The sequence below is a fragment of the Dendrobates tinctorius genome, unplaced genomic scaffold (assembly GCF_039654945.1).
Source record: "Dendrobates tinctorius isolate UK_male_01 unplaced genomic scaffold, ASM3965494v1 ptg000035l, whole genome shotgun sequence".
NCBI lineage: Eukaryota > Metazoa > Chordata > Amphibia > Anura > Dendrobatidae > Dendrobates > Dendrobates tinctorius.
This window is the reverse complement of record NW_027361703.1, coordinates 7,948,052-7,972,223: the sequence shown is the minus strand read 5'-3', so window position 1 is coordinate 7,972,223 and position 24,172 is coordinate 7,948,052. Positions and strand designations below refer to the sequence as shown.

Genomic DNA, 24,172 nt, shown 5'->3' with positions numbered 1-24,172 from the left:
AGAAGTCTCCATACGTTGACAAGGTACTCTCAACAAGCAGAAATTGTCAGAAGCCTTTCACCCAGGAAAATCAAATTTTCTGCATTGCACAAAAAAGTAGCAAACAAATCTATAGACTGCACTTGAAGTGCTTGGTTCGACTTCTTATCCAAAATCATGTGGCAAGGTTTGTTGAACGGTCGATATGGATTTTAAAGGGATAGTCCAAATTTCTTTTATTGAACAGCATGAAAATAAGCAATTTGCAGTAGAGTTGCTTTTTCTATCTCTTCTGTCATTATCCTGCAATGAGATTTTTTTTCTCGTTCTAGTGTACAGCTGGTTGCCAAGGAGCTTGGCCTTTAGAGCCTATCCGAGAGTGTATAGTAGTTACATTCCAGAAGAGGGTTCTATCTTGGAATCCCAGTCAGTTCTCGCCGGTCCTTCAATTTCTATACAGCAGTTATAGTCTCATTATCTTCTCACCTTCTGAAGAGATACAGTTATAAATCACCAGGACAGCAGCTTTCTCAGCGGATCTCCCAATCATGGCTCTCTGCTCTGGGTGGCTGGAGACATGCGCTTCTTCACATGTCTTGTTATCGCTATGTGCAAATATAGGGATAACAATGTAAACTCAGAACAAATCACTGATGCATTGGATCCCATACACATATACACACATTTAATGAAAAAAAAAAAATATTCATGGGAGTGTGTCTTTAAAAATTGCTACATTCAATAAGTGGCACTAGTGTTCACGTCCTCTTCCTCTCTGAATTTGCATATTTATACAAAAAAGTATATATATTGTAATCAGATACTGTAGGCAACACTCTAAAAAATGACAATAAGGTAAAGGGATTGCTTTTCCATATGCTCTTAGATAGCCTATCACAGTCAGGATCAGATATTGATCAAGAGGTAGTACTGTAAATTGAGGGTAGTAACGGATAGCAAATATTAGAGGGTCTGACAATAAAGGCCCCGTCACACACAGCGAGATCGCTGATTTTGTGATGAAACAGCGATCTCGCCAGCGATATCGCTGTGTGTGACATGCATCAGCGACCGACCCCCCCGCCGGGTATCGCTGATCATGCAGGAATGTCCCGGGCCATTTTTTGATCGTTGGTCTCCCGCTGGCCAGCACACATCACTGTGTGTGGCAGCGGGAGACCAATGATCAGCGAGCTCCCAGCGCTGTAAGCAGACGCTGGGAGCTGGTATCCAAGGTAAATATCAGGTAACTAAGCGCACGCGTCGCTTAGTTACCCTCTGTGTACCTTGGATACCTGCGTGCTCGCGCTGGGAGCTGGTTTCCAAGGTACACAGTGGGTAACTAAGTGACGCATGCGCTTAGTTACCCGATATTTACCTTGGATACCAGCTCCCAAAGCCAGCATGCAGGTATCCAAGGTACACAGCGAGTAACTAAGCGACACACTCGCTTAGTTATCTGATATTTACCTTGGATACCAGCGCCTCGCTGGTCCTGATCGCTGGTAAATCTGCCTGTTTGGCAGCTCACCAGCGATCATGAGCAAGGCACCAGTGATCCTGACAAGGTCGTATCGTTGTCGTGATCGCTGGTGCATCGTTTAGTGTAACGGGACCCTAAGTAGTTGTCTCATCAACCAATGGTACTGTTGATACATATAATGCTCTATGACTGGATTAAGTTCAGTCAACTGAACGGATCGGTCATACAGAATATGATACAATAATCCAACTGTTACTGCTCTGGAACATAGCAAGCATGTCTCCATTTGACTTGAATACACGCTACGCAACATTGTCTAAAAAAAAAGCATTTAAATTACAACAATCTCTGATCCTTGCGCGGTATTATGTAAGCACAGCAGGAGATTTTGAAAGCATTTGCTCATTTCTGACAAATGGCCACAAAGGTTTCCAGTAAAAGTACACAGCATGTAGTGCTTCCTATGAACAGACGCGTACGGTCAACTGTGGTTCTCTTCTTTGTACGTTGCCATTTAGCTCGCGTGTAATGCGGCTCAGCCGACAGCATCACCTTACATTTAATTGCCTTGTCGAAAAGTCATCAATGCTTTTAGTAAGCTGCTTTGTGAACAGTTTATGTATCCTGCCACAGTAGGTGTGTTCGGTTTTCTGCAATTCCAGTTCTAAAGGATGCAACAAAGAACGAATGAGGTCATCTCCAAATGAGAACTATGGGGATAAAAAAAGAAAAAAAAAGGATTACTCTTTTGAATCATGACAACATAAAAAACCTTAACTGCTTCCAGAAAAGACAGGTGAGCAGCTCATAATGACAAATATATACTGCTGGCGACTGGAAATGACATTTCTACCTTTTGACGCTCTCGCTCTTCAAAAGTAAAGATAATCCCCAATTTGATCTGTAGTTTATTATGGCGAGCAAATAACCAGTCTGATTCTAATGCGATCAAGCTTAAAGCGAACCTGTCAGCAGTTTTGGCCGCTACAAGGCCGGGATCACACTACTGTGTGTGATGTGAGAATCTCGCACGAGTCTCTCGCATCAACATCCGACGCAGCCGCCGGCACTCAGGACCGGAGCTGCGGCTGCATGTATTTCTATGCCGCCGGGTGTTGATGTGAGAGACTCGTGCGAGTTTCTCGCATCACACACGGAAGTGTGATCCCGGCCTAAGATGCGGTCATTGCCTTTCAGGGCTTATCCCGATGGGAGTTGCAGGTCCGGGTCCAGCGCTTCCCATCTTCTTGCGACGCAGCCCTCTTGCTTGTTTCATGGCTCACCGGCATCGCGCTCCTGCACAGGTGTACTTCTCTGCCCTGGTGAGGGCAGAGTAAAGTACTGCAGTGCGAAGGCCCTGGGCCTCTCTGACCTTTCCTGGTGCCTGCGCACTGCAGTACTTTGCTCTGCCCTCAACAGGACAGAGAAGTACGCCTTCTGCAGGAGCACGATGCCAAGGAACAATGAAGCAAGCAGGAGGGCGGCGCCGCAAGAAGATGGGAGGCATTGGACCTGGACCTGCGACACTCATCGGACCAGATCCCGAGTGAGTATAATAAAACGTATTTTTCATATCTTTCAGGTCGGACCGGGGGCTTATCTACAGCATTATAGAATGCTGTAGACAAGCCCTGCAAGGCAGTGGCCACATCTTATAGCGGCCAAAACAGGTGACAGGTTCCCTTTAATCCACATAAACGACGATACTGAGTGATTAGCAGTAGAATGCTTGGAGATTGTGTTAATGATCGTTTAGGTCAATGGAAACATTCACCAATTGTGAAAAGATCATGGATGGTAAACATGAATTGGTTGGTAAAAACAGATATGCGATATTACCTAAACATGCAAACAATTTCAAATGAATATTCAATCAGTATATAAATGCTGGTCTAGAAATGTTAGTAGGTCACTATTAGCACTCATTGTGGCTGAGTACATACATCTGCTTGTATAAATGCAGCTTTAAGCTCTTATCCTGAAACCAATTTTCTCATTAAGCACTTAAAAATAAAAAAAAAAACATAATTCTGGTACGTTCACATGGTGTTTATTCATTTCATTACATTGCTAAAATCCGTATAAAATTCCATTGTTTTTAATGAGATCCATGTTGCCATTAACAGGACAATGGAATTTTCCACCACAGACACAAAAACTGCTTTTAGGGGGTTTTCTTATTGTTGCCATTCAGGAGCACATCGCTCCCCGGCTTTCTTTTTGCCAGGTGATAGTGAGTTCTTCATGACTGACTGTTTAGTCCAGTGACAATGTTGGGCTGGTGCCACTCTGATGATGCCAGCAAATTCAGCTTTACCTAACCATTCACCCGTTCAGTATTGGGTCAGTGTTTACCTCAGTATCTGTAACCCAAAACCAGGAGTGGGTGATAAATACAGAAGTGGTGACGAGTTTCTATTATACTTTGCCTCTGACTGTTCATCTCCTAGTTTGGGCTTACAAATACTGAGGTAAAATCCTGAACGTGTGAACATGGCAATGCATCGGATTAGTGCAAGGACACTGACGTGGGCCAGATCCAGAGATCCAGCCATTTTCAGAGCAGCCTGGACAAACTCTAAAGCAAAGACAGGGCATCTCTGACAGACTACAGAGGTGGCCAGTAACCAAAGCAATAAGCAGCAAATTATAAATTTAAAATCCAACTGCTGTTGAGAAAAAGATTTTAAAGGGAATCTGTCAATAGAGTAAGCTCAACCCTCCTAATCCATATTTATGAGCATGTAGGTCATAGGAAGTGGATAAAATGATAATTTAATATCTGCGATCTGATGACTTATACCAGAGAAATCCACAATTGCCGGAATATGTAAAGAAGCTGATAAGATCTCCCCAACAATCTGCTTCCAGGGATTATATTAAACAAAAAGGGGCATTACCAGTGTGGGCCTTGTAGAGCAGAACATCAGACTATCAGTCGTTACAAGTCTCACAGTGGTAACGTCCCCCTTTCATTTATAATTAGCTCTGGAGGCAGATTCTCATGCAGATCAGTGTCCGGCCCATAGCCTGGAATAGCTCATTTATAAATAAGAAAATGTGTGGATTTCTCTGGAATAAAACATTGGATCACAGATTATAAAGTATCAGTTTATTCAGCGTCCTATGACCTGAGTGCCCTTGTAGACGGTTTAGGAGGGTTGATCTTACTGACCGATTCGCTTTAAATAAGGCGTAAATTGGAAAGTTGCTTATTTTTTTTACAAGAACTTTGCAATTTTATCCATTTATGATGATGAGAAAACACCTTAAATAAGTGACAGTTCACCACCATGGCAAACTTTATGTGGATTGTTTTGCTGTGGGCGGCTGAAATATTTAGGGTGGCTTCTACAGGTTTTCAACCAAAAACAACAGAATTTGTGTCAGGAAATACTCGTTTGAAACTGCTCATTAAACATACAGTTTATCACAACATGCAGGTAAATTGTTATTGCATTGGCTGAAAAATCACTAAGTATGCCAATATGAATCAGCATTAAAAATTCATTTTCTACAAGTCAACATCATGCTATATCAATTACGACGACCTTAACGCTTGCAAAATGTAAGTGTGTATCGACTACAATGCTACATTAACAAAAAGCCTTAATGACCGTATGGAAAAGCTGTAGCTGAAATAGAGAGGTCACGTTCCAAGAAGGAAAAAAAAAGGGCAGATTCCGCTAACCATTAAGAAAAGAATTTCATGGAAGCCGTTTTAGTGAAACCAGAACAACCTCACATCCCCAAAAGTACACTTTTTCATTTTTACTTCCACATGACAGAAGTTATATAGCACCATTAAAATATAGTATTGATTTTTGAAGGTTATATACAAGGCAGCCTCTTATACTACAATGAGTGCCAACCAATTTTACAACTCATCAGTGGGTTTACAAGTAATAAATTGTTTATTAGAAGGCTTATTGTGTAGCTTGAAAGAAAAGAAATTAGATCTGCTTGGCTGGAAACCATGCATACATTTAATGTAATAACCTCGGGAAAGTTGGCAAATAACCACGCCAAGGTTTAATGGTGTTCTTACACTGAAGCATTACATTAAATGACAGAGGTAGTTCTTCTTGAGGGCACGATTACACTAGACTCTCGCTAGTAGTCACACACCGGCTTTCCAACGACCAATCCTTTTGCTCTCCGAGACACAAGCCACCACCAGAACAGTCTAGTAGTGCCTCTCTCAGGACAACACAGAGGAATTCAGCTAAGCCATGCAATCTTTTGTATAGAGGAGTCGGGAGAAATCGATGTAAGCTAAACAATATTTTATCTAACACCTATCTGTAATGCGCATGAGGCCTTAAGAGGTATTTGAGAAGCACTAATCAGATTTTTGGGCATTTTTCTTTAATTCGTCATATCATAAGTTACTTGGTTGTATTGACTAATAGTTTCAGCATTGAATATATTACATTGTGTTCATAGAATCAGTTACACAGAGGCGTTCCTCATATCAGGACTTTGTGGCTTTATATTAATTTTAATTGTCTAATCGATAACCAGGGAGATTACATCCACTGTCATCATTACTCCCAGGGAGACTACATCCACTGTCATCAATACTCCCAGGGAGACTACATCCACTGTCATCAATACTCCCAGGGAGACTACATCCACTGTCATCAATACTCCCAGGGAGACTACATGCACTGTCATCATTACCCCCAGGGAGACTACATGCACTGTCATCATTACCCCCAGGGAGACTACATCCACTGTCATCATTACTCCCAGGGAGACTACATCCACTGTCTTCAATACTCCCAGGGAGACTACATCCACTGTCATCAATACTCCCAGGGAGACTACATCCACGGTCATCAATACTCCCAGGGAGAATACATCCACGGTCATCAATACTCCCTGGGAGACTACATGCACTGGCATCATTACCCCCAGGGAGACTACATCCATTGTCATCAATACTCCCAGAGAGACTACATCCCCTGTTATCATTACTCCCAGGGAGACTATATCCAATATCATCATTACTCTCAGGGAGACCACATCCACTGGCATCATTACTCCCAAGGAGACTACATCCACTGGCATTATTATTCCCAGGGAGACTACATCCACTGTCATCATTACACCCAGGGAGACTACATCCACTGGCATCATTACTCCCAGGGAGACTACATGCACTGGCATCAATACGCCCAGGGAGACTACATCCACTTCCATCAATACGCCCAGGGAGACTACATCCACTGTCATCATTAGTCCCAGGGAGACTACATACACTGTCATCATTAGTCCCAGGGAGACTACATCCACTGTCATCATTAGTCCCAGGGAGACTACATCCACTGTCATCATTAGTCCCAGGGAGACTACATCCACTGTCATCACCACTCTCAGGGAGACTACATCCACTGGCATCATGACTCCCAGGGAGACTACATGCACTGGCATCTATACGCCCAGGGAGACTACATCCACTGGCATCTATACGCCCAGGGAGACTACATCCACTGTCATCATTAGTCCCAGGGAGACTATATACACTGTCATCATTACTCCCAGGGAGACTACATCCACTGTCATCATTACTCCCAGGGAGACTACATCCACTGTCATCATTACACCCAGGGAGACTACATCCACTGGCATCATTACTCCCAGGGAGACTACATCCACTGGCATCATTACTCCCAGAGAGACTACATCCACTGGCATCATTACTCCCAGGGAGACTACATCCACTGTCATCATTACTCCCAGGGAGACTACATGCACTGGCATCATTACTCCCAAAGAGACTACATCCACTGTCATCATGACTCCCAGGGAGACTACATCCACTGGCATCATCACTCCCAGAGAGACTACATGCACTGGCATCATTACTCCCAGAGAGATTACATGCACTGTCATCATTACTCCCAGAGAGACTACATCCACTGGCATCATTGCTCCCAGAGAGACTACATGCACTGGCGTCATTACTCCCAGAGAGACTACATGCACTGGCATCATTACTCCCAGAGAGACTACATCCACTGTCATCATTACTCCCAGGGAGACTACATCCACTGTCATCATCACTCTCAGAGAGACTACATCCACTGGCATCATTACTCCCAGGGAGACTACATGCACTGGCATCAATAAGCCCAGGGAGACTACATCCACTGTCATCATTAGTCCCAGGGAGACTACATACACTGTCATCATTAGTCCCAGGGAGACTACATCCACTGTCATCACCACTCTCAGGGAGACTACATCCACTGGCATCATGACTCCCAGGGAGACTACATGCACTGGCATCTATACGCCCAGGGAAACTACATCCACTGTCATCATTAGTCCCAGGGAGACTATATACACTGTCATCATTACTCCCAGGGAGACTACATCCACTGTCATCATTACTCCCAGGGAGACTACATCCACTGTCATCATTACTCCCAGGGAGACTACATCCACTGTCATCATTACTCCCAGGGAGACTACATCCACTGGCATCATTACTCCCAGGGAGACTACATCCACTGGCATCATTACTCCCAGGGAGACTACATCCACTGGCATCATTACTACCAGGGAGACTACATCCACTGGCATCAATACTCTCAGGGAGACTACATGCACTGGCATCATTACTCCCAGAGAGACTACATGCACTGTCATCATTACTCCCAGGGAGACTACATCCACTGTCATCATTACTCCCAAGGAGACTACATCCACTGTCATCATTACTCCCAGGGAGACTACATGCACTGGCATCATTACTCCCAGGGAGACTACATCCAGGGCCGCCATCAGGGCATGACAGCCCTTACTGCTGTATGAGGCCCGGTGAACAGCAGTACAGAAGGGGGGCCCGCATGTCAGGGGCCCCACTCCTGTGCTTCTAGTCATCGGGCCCCAAGTATTGTGAGCTCCCAACGTCAGATGAGAGCTCTGCAGAAATGAAAGAGGGGAAGGACCTGTGGTGACGTCTTCAGCTCCGCCCCCTGATCACATGACGATGACGTCACCACGGGTCCTTCAGTTCACAGCAGCAGCTGCATCTTCACTGCAGGAGCGCGGCCAGGTAAGTAGAAAGTTGTTTTTTTTTTTTATTTAAATATTGAAAGCGTCCAATATGTTTCCCTGGCAGGATGGAAACACATGGACCATGTGTCTCCATCCTGCCAGGGCAGATTGAAGGCACACGGGCAGATTGGAGTGTGACACTGGGGGCAGGATGGAGACGGGGCAGGATTGGAGATACAGGGGGTAGAATGGAGATGCGGGGCATGAATGGAGACACGGGGCAGAATGGAGATGCGTGGCAGATTGGAGTGTGACACTGGGGGCAGGATGGGAGATACAGGGGGCAGAATGGAGACGCGGGGCATGATTGGAGACGCGGGGCAGAATGGAGATGCGGGGCATGATTGGAGACACGGGGTAGACTGGAGATGTGGGGCAGAATGGAGATGCGGGGCATAATTGGAGACACGGGGCAGAATGGAGATGCAGGGCATAATTGGAGACACGGGGCAGAATGGAGATGCAGGGCATAATTGGAGACACGGGGCAGAATGGAGACACGGGGCAGAATGGAGACGCGGGGCAGACTGAAGATGCGGGGCATGATTGGAGACACGGGGCAGACTGGAGATGCGGGGCATGATTGGAGACACGGGGCAGACTGGAGATGCGGGGCATGATTGGAGACACGGGCAGAATGGAGATACGGGGCAGAATGGAGATGCGGGGCATAATTGGAGACACTGGGCAGAATAGAGACGCGGGGCATGATTGGAGACACGGGGCAGAATGGAGACGCGGGGCATGATTGGAGACACGGGGCAGAATGGAGACGCGGGGCATGATTGGAGACACGGGGCAGAATGGATATGCGGGGCATGATTGGAGACACGGGGCAGAATGGATATGCGGGGCAGAATGGAGATGCAGGGCATGAATGGAGACACGGGCAGAATGGAGATGGGGGTTCATGATTGGAGACACGGGGCAGAATGGAGATGAGGGGCATGATTGGAGACACGGGGCAGAATGGAGACACGGGGCAGAATGGAGATGCGGGGCAGAATGGAGATGCGGGGCATGATTAGAGACATGGGGCAGAATGGAGATGAGGGGCATGATTGAGACACAGGGCAGAATGGAGATACGGGGCATGATTGGAGACACGGGGCAAAATGGAGACACGGGGCATGATTGGAGACACGGGGCAGAAGAATGGAGAAACGGGGCAGAAGAATGGAGAAACGGGGAGGATTGAATACACTGGGGGCAGTATTGAAGACAGATGGGGCAGGACTGGAGACAGATGGGGCAGGAGTGGAGACAGATGGGGCAGGATCATGGGGCAGGATGGATACGATGGAGACAGATGGGGCAAGATGGGGAGATCATATGGGGCAGAATGGATACTCATGAGGGCAGGATGAGAGAACATATGGCTGAAGCCAGGAATGAGACACACGGGGGTCAGGATGGGGGATATTATTACCATAGGGGCTAATTAAAGAATATTATTACTGCAGTGATGTATTTATTTTATTTTTTGAGTATACTGTTTTAAATGGGGGGCCTTCCTGTTACGGTGCAGAGTGATACTATGTCACCTTTTTTTCTTCATGTGGTGTAATGTAGAAGTTCGGAAAAAAATAAGTAATGTGTTCTGCAAGCGGAGCTCTAGATAACTGTTATTTCCTGCAGAGACGAGCCCTGGCTGGAAGACGTGATGGCGATCTGTGCTGGATTAAAGATGAAAAGCGAAGATGAAGGACTTCACCTAGAGGCGTCACTGGTGAGATAGTGTGTTACCTATATACTGTATACTATATACAGAGCTCCTGTGTATAATGTCATGGATCACTGCATTACCTGTATGCAAATTGCCTCTTCAGAGAAAAAGAGGACTTGAACTCTATAGCGCCACCTGTTGGTAGTAGCAATCCTACAAGTCACAATCAACCCTTTAACGAGTATTGTAATATGACTTAGGATAAGTCATATTACAAGACTCGTTAAAGGGTTAATTGTGACTTGTAGGATCGCTACCACCAACAGGTGGCGCTATAGAGTTCAAGTCCTCTTTTTTGCTGAAGAGGCAATTTGCATATTATTTTCCCCAGAGGAGCACTGCACGGTGAATAAGCCTCCTTACCTTGACAAGCCAGAGCTGGCATGTCACTCTCCACAAGGAGAAACCTTACCCCTTAGACCTGTATTACCTGTACACAGACACTGCATGATAAGTACAGGTCTCCTGTGTATAATGGCACTTAAGGTGAAAGTATTGTGTTATTTTATTACTGATCAGTATTGTAGTATTCAGTCACCATGTGGTGGTAATATGTGGTCTGGACATGGTGTGGCGGTATTTTTTCCTTGTATGTGGTATTATTCGGTCACTGTGGTGGTAAAATGTGGTCTGGTCATGGTGTGGTGGTATTTTTTCCTTGTATGTGATATTACTTTGTCACTGTGGTGGTAATATGTGGTCTGGACATGGTGCGGTGGTATTTGTCCCTTGTATGTGCTATTATTTGGTCACTTTGTGGTGGAAATATGTGGTCTGGACATGGTGTAGCGGTATTTGTTCCTTGTATGTGATATTATTGGTCATTTTAAATATTGAAAAATAAATAAAAATATATCTAAATTGTATTGCATATTTTAACAAATATTTAATACAGTAGAGTAGAGCTTGGCCAAAAGTGTCTACCCTGTTATGGTGGTGGCTTAAAAAAATCTTTTGGCCAAAACAAAAGCTGCCGGCTATGTGTGTGATCTGGTGATGGGAACTGTTAATGTGTGATAGGTGAGAAGTGGAGTTTTTCCAAGAGAGAGCACTGGGACTGTGGACAGTTCGAGGGGTGGAGGGCGGGGCTGGGGTGGAGCCTGGGCGGAGTCTCAAGGGGGCCTGAAAATTTTGCCAGTATGGGGCCCCAAAATTCCTAGTGGCAGCCCTGACTACATCCACTGTCATCAATACTCCCAGGGAGACTACATCCACTGGTATTACTACCAGAGAGCCTACATCCACTGGCATCATTACTCCAGGGAGACTACATGCACTGGCATCATTACTCCCAGAGAGACTAAATGCACTGGCATCATTACTCCCAGTGAGACTACATCCACTGTCATCATTACTCCTAGGGAGACTACATCCACTGTCATCAATACTCCTAGGGAGAATACATGCACTCGCATCATTACCCCCAGGGAGACTACATCCACTGTCATCATTACCTCCAGGGAGACTACATCCACTGTCATCAATACTCCCAGAGAGACTACATCCACTGTCATCATTACTCCCAGGGAGACTACATCCAATATCATCATTACTCACAGGGAGACAACATCCACTGGCATCATTACTCCCAGGGAGACTATATCCACTGGTATCATTACCCCCAGGGAGACTATATCCACTGGCATCATTACTCCCAGGGAGACTAATCCACTGTCATCAATTCGCTCAGGGAGACTACATGCACTGGCATCATTACTCCTAGAGAGACTACATCCACTGTCATCATTACTCCCAGGGAAACGACACCCACTGTCATCATTACTCTCAGGGAAATGACACCCACTGTCATCATTACTCTCAGGGAGACTACATCCACTGGCATCATTACTCCCAGGCAGACTACATCCACTGGCATCATTACTCCCAGGGAGACTACATGCACTGGCATCATTACTCCCAGGGAGACTACATGCACAGGCATCATTACTCCCAGGGAGACTACATGCACTGGCATCATTACTCCCAGGGATACTACATTCACTGGCATCATTAGCCCCAGGGATACTACATTCACTGGCATCATTAGCCCCAGGGAGACTACATCCACCGGCATCATTACTCCCAGGGAGACTACATCCACCGGCATCATTACTCCCAGGTAGACTACATCCACCAGTATCATTACTCCCAGGGAGACTACATCCACCGGTATCATTACTCCCAGGTAGACTACATCCACCGGCACCATTACTCCCAGGGAGACTACATCCACTGGCATCATTACTCCCAGGGAGACTACATCCACTGGCATCATTACTCCCAGGGAGACTACATCCACTGGCATCATTACTCCCAGGGAGACTACATCCACTGGCATCATTACTTCCAGGGAGACTACATCCACCGGTATCATTACCCCCAGGGAGAACACATCCACTGGTATCATTACCCCCAGGGAGACTACATCCACTGGCATCATTACTCCCAGGGAGACTACATGCATTGGCATCATTGCTCCCAGAGAGACTACATCCACTGGCATCATTACTACCAGGGAGACTACATCCACTGGCATCATTACTACCAGGGAGACTACATCCACCCATCATGTTATGCTGAAGCATTCTGCTCAATTTCATTGATGCAGTATTTGGGCCAGATGAATCAAAGCTTTTAAAGAAGAATTCTGGCTTTAAATGCTTTGAAAATAACTCGGAGCTGTGCCTGAATTTGGCAATTTCTGGCATCTTCCCATTAGATTCTCCCAGCTCTGCCTGAATTGGTGGAATGGAGGTGGGTTGGCGGCATGACAAGTGTTGGTGGTGGCATTCACTAAGGCTACTTTCAGACTTGCATTAGAAGGCGCAGCACAGGGCCGCCGCTAAGCTCCACTCCCAGCCACGCCTCCTCCAGTTAGCTCCTCCTATGGGCGCATGATGCTGCATGCGATCAGCGTACCCTATATTTAGTGTTGGGTACGCTGTCCATGCGCTGGTATGTTTTCGCCGGCGCATGCGCCTTTTTGCGGTGCACCGAGCGCACAAAAATGCAACACGGTGTGTTTTTCGTACGTTGGCGCAGCGCAAAAAGGGCACAATGTGCCGGCAAAAACATAGCAGCGCACGCCCAGCGTACTCCCCCAATGCCAAATATAGAGTACGCTGATCGCATGCAGCGTCATGCGCCCATAGGAGGAGCTGACCGGAGGAGGCGCGGCCGGGGGCGGAGCTTAGCGGCGGCCCTGCGCTGCGCCTCCTAACACAAGTCTGAAAGTAGCCTTAGCCACAAATCTTTCTCCAGCAGGAGCTAGAGTAGGATTTGTGGCGAGGCACAAACAAAGGTGCACACCACTCGTCTGGTGCTCCCAATTCTTGAAGAGCCATACAGCTATTCATGAATCAGGAGCATCTTACTCCTGTACACCTCCTCATCTTGATGTATAGGGCCCTTTGAGTTTACATGACAGTTCTGATGACATATGCACAATAAAATGTATTACTGTATTCAAGAGAATCTGTCAGCAGGTTTTTGGTATGTAATTTGAGAGTTTGATTACAGTGAGCTGTCACTTAATAAGCTGTGTGTTGCTGTTTCAATAAAATCTGTTTTATGAGCAGGAGATCATCACTACTGGACAAGGTGTCTCCTGCCTCGTCAACTGATCTGTGTAACCCACCCCCACCACTGATTAACAGCTTTTAATGTATGTTCACAGAAAGCTGCAGCTCAATGGTGTGGGTGGGTTTATACTCTGCAGCAGATCTAGCAGTTCTCTGAATGCTGCTAGATCTGCAGCAGAGGAAACAGTGACTGCGTCAAATCTGCAGCAGAGGAAACAGTGACTGCGTCAAAATGACAGCAAGCAGACATGTAAGTGATACACACTGAAATCAAGGACTCCTAAATAAGCTCCTAAATCACGCTTCTATCAGATTACAAACCTGCAAAATACCTGCTGACATATTCCCTTTAAATGACCCAATTACAAAAAATAGAATCTGATCCAGAATTATCTGTCATTTGTAAACCGGCAGCAAGCATCTGACTGGTCGGCACTTGCTGAGTCAATGTAAACTGTATGAAGATGATTTTATTGTAATAAAACTATTACAATTCACAGAAAGTCCAAGCCTTGCTACATCTGCGATCTTGGTCTTGTTCACACTTGCACCAGCCACCCAAACAGCAAGATTACACTGTGCATATGCTGGCTGGATCACCAGCAATAGAGGCTACACATTGCAGCCCTAGTGATTACTATCTTCACTGCTTTCAGACATGTAATGTAGTTGCTTTTCCGCTCCCATAACTCTCCCTTAGTTTCTGAGAGCGATGTTGCTCAAATAATGGTTCTCATATACTATAGTTTTAGGCGTTTATCATATGGGAGAAAAAAAATGCCCCTAATTAGCTGTTCTGAATGAGGCCCTAGTTACCGCATTCTATCAGCTTTAGTGATTTATGCTTTGTAATTAGCGTTACCATAGAGGTATACATGATCGCCTACCAATAAGACCCCTGCATGCTGCTGGAGCACACGCACAGTGGGATTTGGGAACGATTGTCAGCTGATCGTTTTTAGAAGAGTACATTTTCTTTACTAATCTCATTCATCCCCAGCCAATTTTCAGTTTTTGCTTTCGCTTTTTCCTCCCCTTCTTCCAAGAACCATAACTCTAGTTGTACTTTTGAATGATACCGTTAATTTCACCATATATTGTGCAGAGAACGGGAAAATAAAAATCAAAGTGTGGTGAAGTTAAAAAAAAGTACACTTTCTTTTTTTTTTTTTTTGGGGGGGGGGGGGTTTCTACTTACCATGTTCATTATATGGCATAACAGACCTGATATCAAGATGCCCCAGATCAGTACGAGTGTGCAGATACCAAACATGTTCACTCGTTACTAATCTTCATGGAAACGGACACGTTCCATACCTCGATAATGGATAACATGTACTTCGGTAATCTTGGCTTTGTATTGAAATGATCAAACACACAATAAAATGCTGAACCTTACATTGCGTAGGGCTTCGTATACAGCTCTAAACGCTGGCTGCTTATTGTCATGGTATACTCCTCTATTCCCATGTAGAATAGAAATTCCATCTTCAGCCTCGTTACAATTGCTTCCATAGATGCAGTGATCAGGACGATAATTCCACTGGCAAGGGAAGACATACAGACTTTCTGTTAAAAAAGGAGTTAAAAAAACAAACGTTATTTCTACATGGATACCGATGACATAAAACAAAACTGTATACATTTCTAAGATTTATAGAAAACTCCAATGAAGTGACATAGTGTGATCACTGGTAAGTCACTTCTATACACTGTAATAATCTACTGGTATCTATGTTAGCGCCCCCAGCTGGTGCAGTTCCTGGTCTGCGGCGGGGCATTTTAGATGGGACGGTTTTATATAGCCCACTGGACTCCTCTTCCAGAATTCAGCAGAGGTCAGTGCACTGTATTATATCTGCTTAGTTAATGGGTAGGAAAGGACGGGCCAAATATGGAATGATGGGCTGTATGACCGGCTGGAACTCAAATAGCTGAAGGTAACCAACATAACATGTGGGACACAAAGAGAAATAGAAAGCTGCCAAACCTACAAAGTGACTCACGGTGACCAAATAGACACTAGGTGGTACTTTATTCTGGGAGTGTAAATGTTCCCATTGGTGCTAGAAATTTGGTAGTCTGGGTCCTAGATTCCCACTTTTGGTTTACGAACACTGCTGCAAAAGAGTGACCAAAATATTGTTGTGTAAAAGTAGCCTTACAGGCATTGCCGAACAGCATACTTTGACATTTCGGCTATGGGTAGGGCTCACTTGTGAAGGAGGACTGCAGACTAGATTATACATATTGAGAGTACCTGCTATTTGACACATGCCTACTATCATTGGAACGGACATGAACCTTTAGCAGCCAAATTAGTCTTTTGCTATACATTTGGCAGCACATTTATTTGGCACTGCAGCCTGTATATGACTCTGCCTTGCACCATCAGTGGACATCACATCCTGTGCAGCAGATTAATGTATCTGGTGGCTATGTAGTAGTGCACATGAGACGGTTGGCTGCGGCGCTCCAAAATTTCTGACTTATGCTTCAAATATATGTATGTCCCTACACGAAACCTATTTTAAAACCCTTTCCAGATGGTACTTCACTCCAGTAAGACTTGCACACATTGATAGAAGCAATTCTCCCCTGTGTTGGAGGAATTGCGGCCTACACGGAAGCCTCTTACACCTGCTTTGGGAATGTCCTAAAATTCAAAAATTATGGAAGCAAATTTCAAAGTTAATTATCAAATTGAACAATAAACCTATAATCTTGTCACCACAAATGGCACTTTTGTCATTAGGGATGGAAGACATAGACCCTTCAATAAAACCTCTCATTATGCACGTCTTACTTGTGGTTAAAAACTCTATAGCATTTAATTGGCAGAAAACAGACCCTCCTCTTTACTCAGTAATAGAAGAATAAACTTACATAAATCATTCAAATTCCAATTCACAATTAATAATGACAGTCTATTTAAGTGTTCAAAAAAATGGAAATACCGCTCTACTCATTTCCCCTGACAATTTACTGATGTTTTGCATCCAGAATACTTCCTGTAACGGGGTCCACCAAGCTGGGGTACCTCTTTCAGCACCACCCCGTGTTTTCGGAGGTCCGCTCTGCGTTGGCTGGAGTCTGAATGAATGACGCTGGCTGGAATTCCTGGGTTACATGGGCGCATATAAAAGATCACTGCTTCTCCACGTATTTCCAGTCTGACAACACTTTACTCACAGGACACAGAATATATCACACAGATACAGAGGGCAGGCCAATAGAAAAGCGGCAGGCCAGACATACATTACAAAAAGCAGGTGGCCGGAGCCTGCCGATGTTTACTGTGGGAATTACAAAGGTGGGGGGAGGGCGGACAAAAGGAGAATATCGTGTCCCCTCTGCCCAGGGGCGCAGCCTGTGGGCTGATGCATTAGGGACATGCATCTCACATAGAACCTATTATACATACATATAACTGCACAACATATTCTGGGTGCTGAGTGGTTCTGTAACACGTAACACTTCCTATCACAAGTAATACGAGTAAACTAAATAACATTGGACTATTGTATTTAATAACTTTGTATATAGTTTCCCAAATTAGGGATTTTGCTGATAATTTGTGATTAATTTTAGGTTATCTTTGTAATTTTACCATGCCCAGAACTATTCTTTCCTGCCCTTACCCTTCATTTTCCCTTCCCCCTTTTCCCTATTGATATAATATATATACGTTTTCAATGTAATGATAAAAAGTTAATAAAAATATTGAAAAACAGAATAGGATTTCTCCGGAGCCCAAGATGGATGACGTACACCACATGCATTCTGAACTAGTCTCACGTCTTGCTGTAGATCTGGATGTCGCTCACAGTTATGACACAGCCTTCTGTAGGAGGGGATAGCCGCAGCTATTTCATTACAACCTGGCTATGGGAGGATGTACTGACTTATGAGGTTAATCGTCTGCATATACACTATGCAGGAGAAAGGGCAAAATTCTCAGTTGTCACTGGGTGCAACCGTAATCTGTAGGGCTTTAATTGTAAGGATAGAGTGCCCCAAAGGGACTGAACAAGGGCTCTTTAAATGACCAAATCAAAGTGGCAACATCTCCAATAATTCCAGTAGCATTCCAATGTGCACACACAGTCACAAAACAGAAAGAAAGACAAAGTGGGTTTTTCATGTGTGTGCAAAGAGGTGTACTCCTTCTTTACCTAGGAAAAATACACTGAAAACCTTCTGAAACAGAATCTGTCATCAGGTTTTTACCACGCAATCTGAGAGCATCATGTTAGTGTAGAGAGCCTGATTACAGCAATGTATCACTTACTAGGCTAAGCTTTGCCATTTCCATACAATGAGTATTTCATCAGCAGGTGATTATGACCAGAGAACTAGGCGCCCTATAGTCCAACCACGCACACACCACCAATAGGCAGCTTTCTGTGTACAATGGATATTGAAAGAAAGCTGATAATCAGGGGGGTGGGCAGATTATACACATCTTAAGATCATAGCTCTGCCATCCTGCAACAGAAAACTGTGATTGTACATAGCTGCTGCATCCAGTAAACTAAGTGATACATAGCTGGAATCAGGGTCTCTGTCTCTACCTCATGCTGCTGTCAGTTTACAAAGCAAAAGCCTGCTGACAGGTTAACTTATAAAAAAAAACAAAAAAAAAAACAAAAAACTGTCTTCAGATCAAAAGTGACGTTATTTAGCACTAGTCTTTATAAGGGGGCATGTCTCATAGATTCTTTGGGGGGCGTGTCTCAGATTCTTTGGGGGGCGTGTCTCAGATTCTTTGGGGGGCGTGTCTCAGATTCTTTGGGGGGCGTGTCTCAGATTCTTTGGGGGGCGTGTCTCAGATTCTTTGGGGGGCGTGTCTCAGATTCTTTGGGGGGCGTGTCTCAGATTCTTTGGGGGGCGTGTCTCAGATTCTTTGGGGGGCGTGTCTCAGTCTTTGGGGGGCGTGTCTCAGTCTTTGGGGGGCGTGTCTCAGTCTTTGGGGGGCGTGTCTCAGTCTTTGGGGGGCGTGTCTCAGTCTTTGGGGGGCGTGTCTCAGTCTTTGGGGGGCGTGTCTCAGTCTTTGGGGGCGTGTCTCAGTCTTTGGGGGCGTGTCTCAGAGTCTTTGGGGGCGTGTCTCAGAGTCTTTGGGGGCGTGTCTCAGAGTCTTTGGGGGGCGTGTCTCAGATGCTCTAAAATTATTTTAACTATTGAACCATAGGGCGGATTTAAAAGAAAATCTAACAAAAATAATAAAATAAGAGCAGAGACCGGCCATTTTTGCCCTGGTGACAGGTCCGCTTTAAGACTTACCTGGGTTGTGGGAAAATATAATATTCAATAGATCTTGGTCCCCCCAAGTTATGTTTAGCTTGTACTTTTTCAGCAATGGCATAAGGATTTCTCCCCAGTGCAGGCGCACAGTGGTCATGTCATTCTAGTTGAAAAACAAAACCATTTATATTATTCTCATATTCTAATTTTGATTGATATTCTAAATTACAATGCACGGAAATCTACAAGTACACATTGTCAAACCACCCTGATTATAGGGGACTGATTACTGATAGGGCAAGGACGCCACACAATGTCAGTGTAAAGACACACAGATATTTCTAAACAACAGGGAATGTAACAAGATGCCAGGCAGAAACTTGGGAAATTTGAAAATCTTATAGTGCCACCTTGTGGACATCTTCGTGATCTACTGGAAGAGCAGGAATATAACCTTACATATACAGAAGAGAATATGGTACATATGTCAGGGTCTTTGGTACAAACTATCAGTGTAAGGCTATGGTAACGCTATCAGTATTTGGTGAGTTTTTTACTTCAGTATTTCTAGGAGAAAACCAGGAGTGGGTGATAAATCCAGAAATGGTGACATGTTTCTATTACTTTTCCTCTGATTGCTCCACTCTCTGATTTTGGATTACAAATACTGAGGTAAAATACTGACCACATACTGATAGTGTGAGCGCAGCCTGAGGAATAGGATATAGTGATCATTAAAAGGAATGAATATGTCATTTTAAGCCTTTTCTATTCATTTTTGGTCTTTTTGACTTTATTTTCTACGTAATTGACTGTTTTCACACTGAGCACAGGCCCTCACGAGATACAGACTGCCCATGTTTTCTACAGGTCATAGTTCTCACATAACACACAAGAGTGCTCCTCTATTGGGGTGCCAGTCTATAGATTGTGGAGGGTAAGGAGACCTCACAGTGTTACTTCCAACTGCCATGGTTTTGACATGCGGCTTTCAGGTATGCAAAGATGCCTCGCCTATACAATCCATGCTACCAGAGACCATAACAGTAGGTTTGCCATGCAATATAAACTGCTATGTCCACCATTCTAAAGCGGGGGCCAATAACACAGCATTCACCATTACCAGCCGAAGATCACAGCTCACCTCCTCCCGTTCTCTGCACTATGATCTATGCAAAGGTCACAGCACATGAATATATGTTTGCAAAACCCATACATTCACAGATACATACACTAGAAGATGAAAACAAAGGAGATCCATGCGCTCTAAGGTCTAAGCAGGCTTACAGGTTATAGTAAAATGGTTCACCCACCCTAGATACAGCTGCACGCTGAGAACAGAATGGGGGTTCTGAGCCTCCCAGGTCCTGTTCACTGCACAACCATAGTTCACAAATGGCTCCTCACAAAAAAAGCAGTCGAGCATGTGCTCCATTGCTTCCATTAATGTCTTTGGACTGATTGACCCCTTCCCGTACTATTACATCATAATAATTCAAAAATAGGGTCCAAATAGCATATTTTGATGCTAGACACTCCAAAATCAGAACTCACACTTTCCAAACTAACGGTATTTTACTGCCTAAGGGTACAGAATGATTCCAGCTGTAATTTAAAATTATTAGTCTATTAATACATTATTAAAAGGTACACATAGAATGAAAAAGAAAAATACAAAATTAAAATAAAAAACGGGGTGGGGAATAAACCTCCAAAGTGGGGATGTGTATAGGCAAAGTAAAGCTGGGCCGCCTAGGCAATGTAAAGTAAGACACATAACCTAAAGCAGTAGTCTGATGTCAGTGGGTACAGTTCAATCCAAGAAAAAAATCCTTTCCTATCGTTCATATGATTTGTTGAAATCTTCAAAAAATGCATGAATTTCTTAATGCCAGAAAATGGAGTTCAAACATTTTGTGGACAGACTGTAACACCAGCATGCATGAGGATATATTGTTATACTACAGCTATAAGGCAGTCATTCATATAACATATCCATTAGTGCAAACAAAAGTAATTAGTAAAGCAGAAAGACCACATCACCTTAACGAGTTAGTAGTAGCATGCACCAGGAGACCAAGACAGCCACACGTCCCATACAGTTAAGGCCCCGTTACATTTAGCGATACAAAAGCGATCCCGACCACCATACGACCCGGTCAGGATCGCTGGTGCATCGCTAAATGGTCGCTAGTGAGCTGCCACACAGGCCGATCTCACCAGCGATCGGCGGTCGATACTTACCTGTCAGACGCGGCGATGATGACCGTCTTCCGCCCGCGTCCATGGCTCACTCGTCGGCGCCAGCAGCAAGCCGACAACAAGAAATGGACCAGCCCGATCTCGCGCGATCAGCGATAACCAGCGGGGGAGCCGGTCGGAGGCGAGTATCACATGTAGCGAGATCGCTAACGATATCGCTGCTGCGTCACAAAATCGGTGACGCTTTAGCGATATCGCTATGTGAAAAACCCCCTTTAGTGTGGAAAGTGAGAGTTACTATTGCATCATAAGTCAGCTCCACTTTTTTGACCAAAATATAACATTAATAAACCTAATTGCTAAATTCTGTAACTTAGAAAAAAAAATCAAACTGACAGAACTAAATTGTTTTTATTTTTTTGGTCGCTGCAACAGCACAAAAAATGGAATAAGAAAAGTATAAAGCATTGAATCTACCCCAAAATGATGTCAATAGATTATGTCACTAAAAATGTCAACTTCATCACAGCGCCATTGATGGTGAAATGAAAATGCTCCCAATCTCAGACAGTGGTGACAAGCTGATTTTTGATTTTTTTTTCCACAAGTTTTCCCCAAAATGTTTGCATCAGAAAAAAAAAAATACAATTTTGTTTTTTGATATAATCATAATTGCTCTGAACAGGAGAATCATATTTACCTCGCAATGAGCGCCATACAAACAGAATTGTAAAAAGATAACTGCAGAGTTGCTTTTTTTTTTTTGCACAAATTCACCACTTATATTTTTTCACTATGTTCTAGTACATTGTATGGTTTCAAAACTACAGTTCTTCCTGCAAAAAAACAAGCCTTCAAAAAAAATAAAGTTGGAAGCTGGCTTTTCGGAAAAGGGGAGGAAAAAATGGGAACGCAAAAAAAAAAATAAATAAAAATTGCCATGTTGGGAAGGGGTTAAAACAGACAAGCACAGCCAATTGTACAGCGTAGGATTCATTTCATTCAACATTGATAAAGCGGCTAAAGTTACCCGATGTATAAATTAGAACTAGACACGTAAGTGCAAGTTTTCGTGTATTAAAATGCTAGAATCGTGCAGGGAATCACTGGTTGCTGCTCTCTTTATATGAAGCAATCATTCCTTACCTTAAAGTGTTTTCTTCTTATACGGGTCATGTTCATTAACATTACTCCAGAATTAATGCCAGTCTTTCCATAAAAAGGGTGGCGTGCAAATCTGTTGTACCAGCCTATACGTGGCTCTTCATGCTCTGGAGCCATAGCAGCAATCTGAGTAGAATTAAACTCATGTAAAAAGGACCAAATGTCATCCACAGGTCGCAAGAAAAGAATGTCTGTGTCAACATACAGCAAGGAGTCCACATCTTTGAGTATTAGCTGGAAAGAAAAAAACAGACCGTTATGCTGCCACCAATTAAAGTAACAGCCATTTCATCTGCGTCACCCATTGTGAACATCTTCAGCTCCTACTAGTGCTGGGATAAGGTGTTATATGGGCATGCTTTCAAGTACATTTTTATTTGTTTTTAATGCTATTTGTTCTTCACTTTAGGGGGAGAAAACAGGATTTTTGGGTTGCTTACCGTAAAATCTGTTTCTCTGAGCCTTCATTGGGGGACACAGAGACCATGGGTGTATGCTGCTGCCACTAGGAGGCTGACACTATGAACAAAAAAAGGTTAGCTCCTCCTCCGCAGTGTACACCCCACCGACCGGCAGGAAATTCCTCAGTTAGTGAGAAAGCAGTAGGAGAAACAACAGAATAGATTGAAAACAGAACAAACAACTCAACTGTAACCAATCAACCAAAGGAAGAACAGGAGCTGAAGAACATGGGAGGGTGCTGTGTCCCCCAATGAAGGCTCCGAGAAACAGATTTTACGGTAAGCAACCCAAAAATCCTGTTTTCTCGTTCGCCTTATTGGGGGACACAGAGACCATGGGACGTCCCAAAGCAGTCCCTGGGGTGGGAAACAAACTTCCATCAGGTCAGCGGACTCACCACCGCAGCCTGCAAAATCCTTCTACCTAGGCTGGCGTCCACCGAAGCGTAGGTGTGGACTTTGTGAAATTCTACAAACGTGTGAACCAATGGCCAGGTTGCAGCCTTGCAAAGCTGCAGCGCGGAAGCACTGTGGCACACCGCCCAGGAGGCACCCACTGCCCGGGTAAAGTGAGCTCTAATTCCCGGAGGGCCAATCGACGTTTGACCCGGTAGGCCTCCAAAATTGCCGATCTGATCCAGCGAGCAATAGTAGCTTTGGAGGCCGGCTGACCTCTCCGCGCTCCATCTGGAATGATGAAGAGAGAGTCTGTCTTCTGCAAAGGAGTCGTCCTAGCCAGGTAGACCTTCTTCGCCCTGACCAAGTCCAGCTTATTCAAGGAGCTCTCCCGAGGATGAGTTGGACCCGGACAAAAGGACGGGAGAACAATATCCACATTCAGGTGGAAGGTGGACACAACTTTTGGAAGGAAGGAGGGCGGAGGCCGCAGAACTACCTTGTCCTGGTGGAGTACCAAGAAAGGAGAGCGGCAAGAGAGGGCCGCCAATTCCGACACGCGCCAGATGGAGGTGATGGCTACTAGGAAGGCTACTTTCCATGAAAGGAGAGATAGGGAAACTTCCCTGAGAGGTTCAAAGAGAGGACCTTGCAGAACCTCGAGAACCAGGTTAAGATCCCAAGGATCTATGGGCGCTCGGTGCAGAGGAGCCGTATGAGCCACTACTTGAAGGAAGGTTTTGACCTGAGGACGGGAGGCCAACGTCTTCTGAAATAAAATGGACAGCGCCGAAACTTAACCTTTTAAAGAGCTGAGGGCAAGGCCTGCCTCAAGCCCTGCCTGAAGAAACGCCAGGACAGAAGGGAG

At 44.7% G+C, this 24,172-nt stretch overlaps 1 protein-coding gene across 2 annotated transcripts in view; it reads right to left on the bottom strand.

Annotated features, from left to right (window-relative positions):
* Positions 1-200: 200 nt before the first annotated feature.
* The window catches only part of GXYLT1 (glucoside xylosyltransferase 1), a 61,500-nt gene continuing 37,528 nt past the window's right edge, over positions 201-24,172 (bottom strand). For both annotated transcript variants that reach the window (XM_073573257.1, XM_073573258.1), the window contains 4 exons: positions 22,430-22,681; positions 19,121-19,244; positions 15,237-15,406; positions 201-2,172 (listed from right to left, as the gene is read on the bottom strand). In XM_073573257.1, coding sequence (XP_073429358.1) covers positions 2,011-2,172; positions 15,237-15,406; positions 19,121-19,244; positions 22,430-22,681 — 708 coding nt within the window. In that variant the 3' untranslated portion in view covers positions 201-2,010. The remainder of the gene's footprint in view (positions 2,173-15,236; positions 15,407-19,120; positions 19,245-22,429; positions 22,682-24,172) is intronic.